Source organism: Rhinatrema bivittatum, chromosome 4, assembly GCF_901001135.1.
Source record: "Rhinatrema bivittatum chromosome 4, aRhiBiv1.1, whole genome shotgun sequence".
In the NCBI taxonomy this organism is placed as follows: Eukaryota; Metazoa; Chordata; class Amphibia; order Gymnophiona; family Rhinatrematidae; genus Rhinatrema; species Rhinatrema bivittatum.
Window position 1 is genome coordinate 463,649,395 of NC_042618.1, and position 7,923 is coordinate 463,657,317.

Consider the following 7,923-nt stretch of genomic DNA (forward strand, 5'->3'; position numbering starts at 1 on the left):
GCAAGTTGTCCTTGTTCGCCCACCAAAGTAGAGATGAACGTAGCTGGTGGGTTACTTGAATTGGAGAGGACAGTGGTTGAATGGCTTGGATCCATTGTGACCGTAATGTCCATTGGGTTATTCTCATGGCTAGTCTTGCCATAGGAGTGACATGAACTGTGGAGGCCATGTGACCCAGTAAGGTCAGAAACTGATGAGCTGTTGCTTATGTTTTCGAGTGTATCGAATTTGCCAATAGGGAAAGTGTCTCTGCCCGATCGTCGGGTAGAAAGGCTTTTGAGAGGACGGTGTTCAATTCTGCTCCAATAAATTTGAAGCAAGTGAGATGGAATGAGATGGGACTTTTGATAATTGATGAGAAAACCCATGGAGTGAAGTAGAGTAATTGTTCGACTGAGAGAAGCCAGAGCTCCTTGTTGAGATTGGCTTCTGATTAGCCAGTCGTCCAGATAAGGGAAGACGTGGACACTTTCCTTGTGCAAGTGTTCTGCTATTACTGCCAGGCATTTGGTGAATACTCTGGGAGCTGAAGCGAGTCCGAACGGTAGTACTTTGTACTGGAAATGTTGATGACCCACCAGGAAGCACAGAAATTTGCGATGAGGAGGGAATATTGGAATGTGAGCATAAGCGTCTTGTAGATCCAGAGAACAAAGCCAATCTCCTGTTTGAAAAAGCGGAAGCATGGTGCCTAGAGAGACCATTCTGAACCTTTCTTTCTTCAGAAATTTGTTGAGATTTCTGAGGTCTAGGATGGGACGTAGGCCTCCGGTTTTCTTTGGAATGAGGAAATAACGGGAGTAGAATCCTCTGCCCCGCTGAGTCCGGGGCACCGGCTCTACGGCTCTGGCTCTCAGAAGGGTGGATAATTCTGCTTGTAGATGAATTATGTGATTTTCGCTTAGTGGAAGAGGTTTTGGAGGAGAATCTCTTGGAATTCAGACAAAATTGAGTTGATAACCTCGAGATATTATTGAGAGCACCCATTGGTCTGTTATTATCTGTACCCAATGGTTGTAAAAGGAGGAAACTCGGCCTCCTACTGGTAGATCCGGTTGTGGGTTGTGGAGATGGCTTTGGTCTCTGGTGATGGCCTCAAAAGCCTGCAGCCAGTCTAGTCTGCGGTGGAGGTTGAGGCCTAGCAGCTCTAAGTTGTCTGGGCTGAGATCTTTGCTGCGGTCGAGAAGGTCTGCCCCTTGATGTTGGAGGATAACAACGCCTCTGCCTGTAGAAAGGCCTTCGAGATTCCTTCCTTGGAGGATGGCGAGATGATGAAGCAGCAGAATCTTGCGGAACTGACGACAGTTGGTGCAAGGTTTCTGTATGTTCTTTCAACTGGGCCACAGCATCCTGCACCTTTGAGCCAAATAGTTTGTCCCCTACACATGGCAAATCAACTAATTTTTCCTGGACCTCAGGCCTGAGGTCCGAGGCCTTCAACCATACCCAGCGATGTGCACTTATTCCTGAGGCTGCTACCCTGGAAGCAGTTTCAAAATTGTCGTAAGTGGCTCGGACCTCGTGTTTCCCAACTTCTAGCCCTTTGTGTATAATGGCTTGAGCTGCTTCTTGGTACTGCTGTGGTAAAGAAGTGGAGAGTTCTTGCATCTGTTTCCACAGATTCCTCTGGTGTTGCGTCATATATAGCTGATATGACGCAATCCTTGAATTGAGCATGACTCCCTGATAGACTTCCCTGCCAAAAGAGTCCAGGAATCTGTGATCCTTCCCAGGAGGAGTGGAAGAATGAGACCTTATTCTCCTAGACTTCTTTTGGGCAGACTCAATGACAACTGAGTGATGTGGCAGTTGTGAATTTTGGTACCCAGGGACACTCTGAACTAAATAAGTGGTGTCCACTCTTTTGTTTATGGATGGTACGGAGCATGGATGCTCCCAGAGTCTGTGCTGTAATTCTAATAGTACTTCATGGACAGGGATGGCCAAAACCTCTTTTGGAGGGTCCACGAACTGTAGGACTTCCAACGTTTGTTGTCTGGTGTCCTCTTCTGATACCAAAGTAAATGGTATGGTGTCTGCCATATCCTTAACAAAATTAGTGAAGGAGAAATCTTCCGGTGGAGATTTCTTTCTTCCTTCTGGGGGAGAAGGTCAGACATAAAACTCTCAGAAGAAGTATCTGTGTGTCTGTCCTCCCAGGAATTGTATGGGTCTTCTCGACATGGAGAAGTGGGAGAAGACCTTGGTGGCTGAAAAAGCCCTGAAGGACCTGGCTGTGGATCATCCAGTGGTATCCGACCAGGGACGTGATCATGTGGTTTAGCTGGAATCGGTTTCTGTGGTAGAGCACCGACGATTGCGTCGAACCTGTTCATAAGAAGCTGGAATAACGCTAGTTCTGGCTGTCCTGGGGCCCCAGGAACTGGCATCGGCATCGACGGGACTGGTGTGGGCAATGGTAGAGGCATCGGCGTCGACAGCAGTCTCTGTGTCTGTGTAGGCAATGGCTTCAGTATTGGTACCGGTATCGGTATGGGCACCAGCATCAGCGGGAGCGCTGGCATCGGTGAAGGCACCGGCATCGGTGCGGGCACTGGTATCGACATCAGCGATGGCATTGATGGTCGATGGTCCTTCAATGCTTGGAGCACCGCTTGACGGATAAAATCTGTCAATTCCTCCGTCATAGCTGGTGCAGGCAGAGCAGCTACACGTGGTGGCGGTGGAGGTGTTGTTGGTCCTTCCACAGGTGTTCGAATTGCCAGGTCTGACAAATTAAGCAGGAGCAACAGTCATACTAGTACTGGTAGTTATTTAGATTACTATGTAGTCTTGTTGTTAGAAATGGGAAGAAAAAGATTCTGGGTGTGAAATGAGTGGGGGATCTTATATGCTGCTCTTCCCAAGATGGTAGAGTACAAATAAGGAAGATGACAAATACTGTCCTGGATAAGGAAAGCTATCTCATATGTGCTCACCTTGTATGACTGGCAGGTGGGATATATTCTGACAGCATGGATAGGAATAATAGGGCAGACTGGATGGGCAGTATGATCTTTTTCTGTTATCTGTAATGTTACTTTGTTATAGTACCCTAACTGGGACTTGTATTAAAAAAACGATCCACAACATATACAAGAATATTTTTAAAGAGCTTGCCATAAAATATCTAAACCACGTAGGATCTCCCATGTTGATATAATTAAACATGAAATAAAACAAATTCCTGTACCTGAGTATAATGACCACAACGTCCTGTACACTGATTTGAAGTGAAATCATATTGTTGAACTTCAGAAGCCCATTCATGAACGACAGATTGATGATCTAATACATTCCCAAGCTCGAGGTTTTCTCCAACTGTATAGAATTCAGGATGAACATTTTTTCCTATGAGGAAATCATTATGCTTAAATGTACATCTTTTCACCCATGCCTTTGCTAGTTTTGCTAAGGATGGATCCCAGCTCTGCAAAACAGAAAATATAAAAACAACAAAAGTCAACTAGTTCGTTAATGCAGATATATGTCTATTTAATCTAAACTAAAAAAAATCTATTGAAAAGAAAAAAAATACATTGTCAGTCTAGTACAACAATTTCTTCCTCTCTATCCTTTGAAAAAGATAAATTCATGGAAATATATTGAACATATGCCCATAGACACACTAAGGAAATAAAACGTGTGAGAAACAGTACCAAATATGAAGGCTTCAACCTTAGCTACATTTGATTTGCATACCTTTCATAAACATTATCAAATTACTTAAAAATATAAATAAAAATATCAAAGTAAAAATCTCTCATTCATCACCTCATGCTTGAAACAGCAAAAAAAAAAAAAAAAAATCTGTGCCGAGTAGAACCTTTGAAAAAAGTATGGAATTTAGAGTAATACCCCCAAATTTCAAAATAAAGTCTGGTCTAGGTAAAGAAGGGGCATCAATAATTAACAATGTGAATGGAGATAATAAATAAATTGGACATAAAAACATAATAGGGGGATTAAACCAGGAGACAAATCAGTTTTCCCCCAATATTTACTGTCGCATGTTTTGATTTCAATCTCTCAAAAGTAGCCCAAAGACAGATTGTGGTAGCTGGGAGCAGCATTGGCTTGGGAAACAGCCAGGAGAAATGGAGGCTGGCAGACTCTGGCTGTTTCACAACACACAAAGTTTTATTAAAAGAACAAAAATAGTACAAAGGCTGCTTACTTCAACAGTCCTTAAGTGCAGCATCCAAAAGAATCAGACATAAATTGTCTGTCTGTATGCTGGCTTCCAGCCTGCTCTCTGGCACCTCCTTAACTCTTCTAGGTCCTGACTCCTTATCTTCAGGTCGATCCAGTAAGGCCGCGGTAGAAACAGTGCGGTAGTGTCAGGCGCACCCTTCCTCCCCGCACGCACAGTTCTCTTCACTAACTCCCCGATACTCTCCTCTAATCGCATGCAAATGCATGCCGCGGCTTTAAAGCGGTAGGGAAGGGTTATGGCCGCGTAACCCATTTTACTGTATAGGCGCTTAATACAGCGCCTATACAGTAACCAGGGTGCGCTGGTACCTGTCATTTCAAATGACATTTGAAATGACAGGTACCAGGAAGTGTAAAAATCAAAATTTTTAAATACCTGTCGGAGGGCCGCGTGGGTCCAGGCGGCCGGCGGGATCCGGGGGGCCGGTGGTCGCGTGTTAAATCTAGGCCGCGGGCGGGTGGGCGCCTGTTCCGGGCGGCGGGGGGTGGACGCGCGTTAGTTTCAGACGGCCGCGTGGGTCCAGGCGGCCGGCGGCGGCGGGAGCCGGGTGGTCGCGTGTTAAATCTAGGCCGCGGGCGGGTGGGTGCCTGTTCCGGGCGGCGGCAGCGGCGGCGGGGGGACACGCGTTAGTTCGAGACGGCCGGCGGGTGGTCGCGTGTTAAATCTAGGCCGGGTCCGCACAGGCGCGCATTCACTGCCGGTGGGGGCTGCCTCTCCCGGCAGTGAATGAATTCATTCATCCAGGCGGAGGAGCCGGTGGCGAAAGCAGCCAGCTCCTCCGCCTGGATGAATGAATTCATTCACTGCCGGTGGGGGCTGCCTCTCCCGGCAGCCCCCACCGGCAGTGAATGAATGCGTGCCTGTGCGACCCCTGCGATTCGGCGCTCAAGGCAGTCACATGCCGTGACGCCTTGAGCACCGAATCGCAGGGGTCGCACAGGCGCGCATCCATTCATCCAGGCGGAGGAGCCGGTGGCGAAAGCAGCCGGCCCCTCCGCCTGGATGAATGAATTCATTCACTGCCGGTGGGGGCTGCCTCTCCCGGCAGCCCCCACCGGCAGTGAATGAATGCGCGCCTGTGCGACCCCTGCGATTCGGCGCTCAAGGCAGTCACATGCCGTGACGTCACGCCTTGAGCGCCCAATCGCAGGGGTCGCACAGGCGCGCATTCATTCATTCACTGCCGGTGGGGGCTGCCGGGAGAGGCAGCCCCCACCGGCAGTGAATGCGCGCCTGTGCGGACCCGGCCTAGATTTAACACGCGACCGCCCGCCGGCCATCTCGAACTAACGCGTGTCCCCCCGCCGCCGCTGCCCGGAACAGGCGCCCACCCGCCCGCGGCCTAGATTTAACACGCGACCACCCGGCTCCCGCCGCCTGGACCCACGTCGGCCGCCTGGACCCACGCGGCCCTCCGACAGGTATTTAAAAATTTTTATTTTTTCTTCTGACAGGTTTTGTGTGTCCCACATCATTACATTTTCTCGATCATCTCTGTATCGCTTTTTTTTTAAATTGTGTTTTATTGTTTTTGAGTATCTTAAGCGGTGTCGATGGATTTATTACTAGACTCACAGTCCTAACTCCTACTAGGGGGAGGCGGTAAACTAACACGTTACGGCCGCGGCAAAACAGTGCGTTACTAATGAGAGAACCTGAGCGCGTGTTACGGTATCGGAGGGGAATAGCTAATTCCTTCATTATACAGCTAATTCGTTCATTTACATGCCGGGTGCGGGAAGGGTTACGCGTCTGTTTTAAGAAGCACTACGGATGCGCAAAATTGGAGACTGTATCGCTGGTTTGCCTTACGCGTCCGAATTGTGCGCAGCGAGCTCGTTACAGACGAGAAATCTTCAACTGAACTTTACTGGATCGAGCTGCTTATAAGTAAGAGGAGCCTCCCTTGATCCAGAATCGTTTATAGGACTGGTTCTTAAGGAGCAGCAGGGCAGATAGCTGTGACCGGTCCCTTAAGATAATCTAAGGGAATTTCTTATACACTCCTTCACATACCCTCCCACTCAGATAACCACCTGCCTATACTAGTCACCTCTCTATACAGGAAATCTGTATTGATGTTTTCTTTTCCTAACCTATATAGCAAGTGTTGCTTACCTGAAACAGGTGTTCTCACAGGACAGCAGGAAGTTAGTCCTCGCATATGGGTGACATCACAGGATGGAGCCCTGTACGGAAAACTTTTCTGTCAAAGTTTCTACAAAGCTTTGACTGACACTGGCACACTGAGTGCACTGAGCATGCTCAGCCTGCAATTATCCCTGTGAGCCACGGGTGTCTCCCTCAGTCTCGTCTTATAGCTAAAAGTGCAAGCGAAACTAAAATAAAAGTAAAAACGTATACAGACCCAACTCCGCGGGGTTACGGGTGGGTTTCGTGAGGACTAACATCCTGCTGTCCTGTGAGAACACCTGTTACAGGTAAGCAACACTTGCTTTCTCACAGCACAAGCAGGATGGTAGTCCTCACATATGGGTGAGTACCGAGCTGAGGATGCCCGAGAGTGCACCAAATGCACACAAGACGGGCGAAAGGCGCAATGACGGGGGTGGAATTTGAAACGGAGGGCATCCTGAAACCCTTAACGGGTTGGTGGAAGGATGTTGGGTAGTTAAACCGAAAAGAATAAGAGTAGTCGGACTGGCCAAACATGGAGCATGCCAGCTAGTCGTATCTAAGCAATAATGGGCTGCGAAGGTATGGAGAGAACTCCAGGTTGCAGCCTGATAAATATGTACAAGCAGCAGCGGCCGAGGGGAAGCTATTAAGGCTGGGACGGACGCAACAGAGTGTGGTTACACACAGGTTTGTAGTGAAATGCCTGCTTGTTGGTAGAAAAGAGATACAGACCATCAATTAGGAGGAATAGGTCTGTTTGCCCACTGGAACTCGCAGCTTGACTCTTGCCACAGAAGGAAAGAGTTAGGTGGAATTCCTATGGAATGTAGTGCGATCTAGATAGAATGCAAGTGCACTATTACTGTCCAAGAAGTGGAAAAAAGCAAGATTGCTTACCTTGTAATAGGTGTTATCCCAGGACAGCAGGATGTAGTCCTCACATATGGGTGACGTCACTGACGGAGCCCTATCGCCGGAAAAACTTCTGTCAAAGTTTCTAGAAACTTTTAACTGGCAGCCTGAGGCTACTGAGCATGCCCAGCGTGCCATGATATTCTCTGCCACAGGGGTCTCACTCCAGTCTCGTATGTAGCAATAAGCTTTAGCAAAAATAAAATAATAAAAGGTATGAGACCCAACTCCGCGAGGTGGCGGGTGGGTTCTGTGAGGACTACATCCTGCTGTCCTGGGATAACACCTATTACAAGGTAAGCAATTTTGCTTTATCCCATTTGATACTCCCTGTTCTTATATACATATATTTATCTTGTATTTTTTGCATTTATCTCTTAATTTACATATATATTTTTGCATATATTTTTTGCATATATCTCTTAATTTACATATATATCTCTTGTATTTTGATTTTCACATCTTGCTATTGTTCTTTGTAAGGGCTATGCCCACAAGTTATCAGTTGTATGTAAACCGATACGATGTGCACACGGATATCGGTATATAAGAAACTCCAAATAAATAAATAAAAATAAAATCCCAGGACAAGCAGGATGCTAGTCCTCACATATGGGTGATTAGCAAGCTAGAGGCTGAGTCATTTAGTATTGAGG

The 7,923-nt window shown here is 47.3% G+C and overlaps 1 protein-coding gene across 1 annotated transcript in view; it reads right to left on the minus strand.

The window, feature by feature from the left end:
- LOC115089152 (GLIPR1-like protein 1) overlaps positions 1 to 7,923 on the minus strand; it is a 345,328-nt gene that overhangs the window by 232,917 nt on the left and 104,488 nt on the right. The window contains exon 2 of the mRNA XM_029597153.1: positions 3,194 to 3,430. Within this exon, the coding sequence (XP_029453013.1) occupies positions 3,194 to 3,430 (237 nt within the window). The remainder of the gene's footprint in view (positions 1 to 3,193; positions 3,431 to 7,923) is intronic.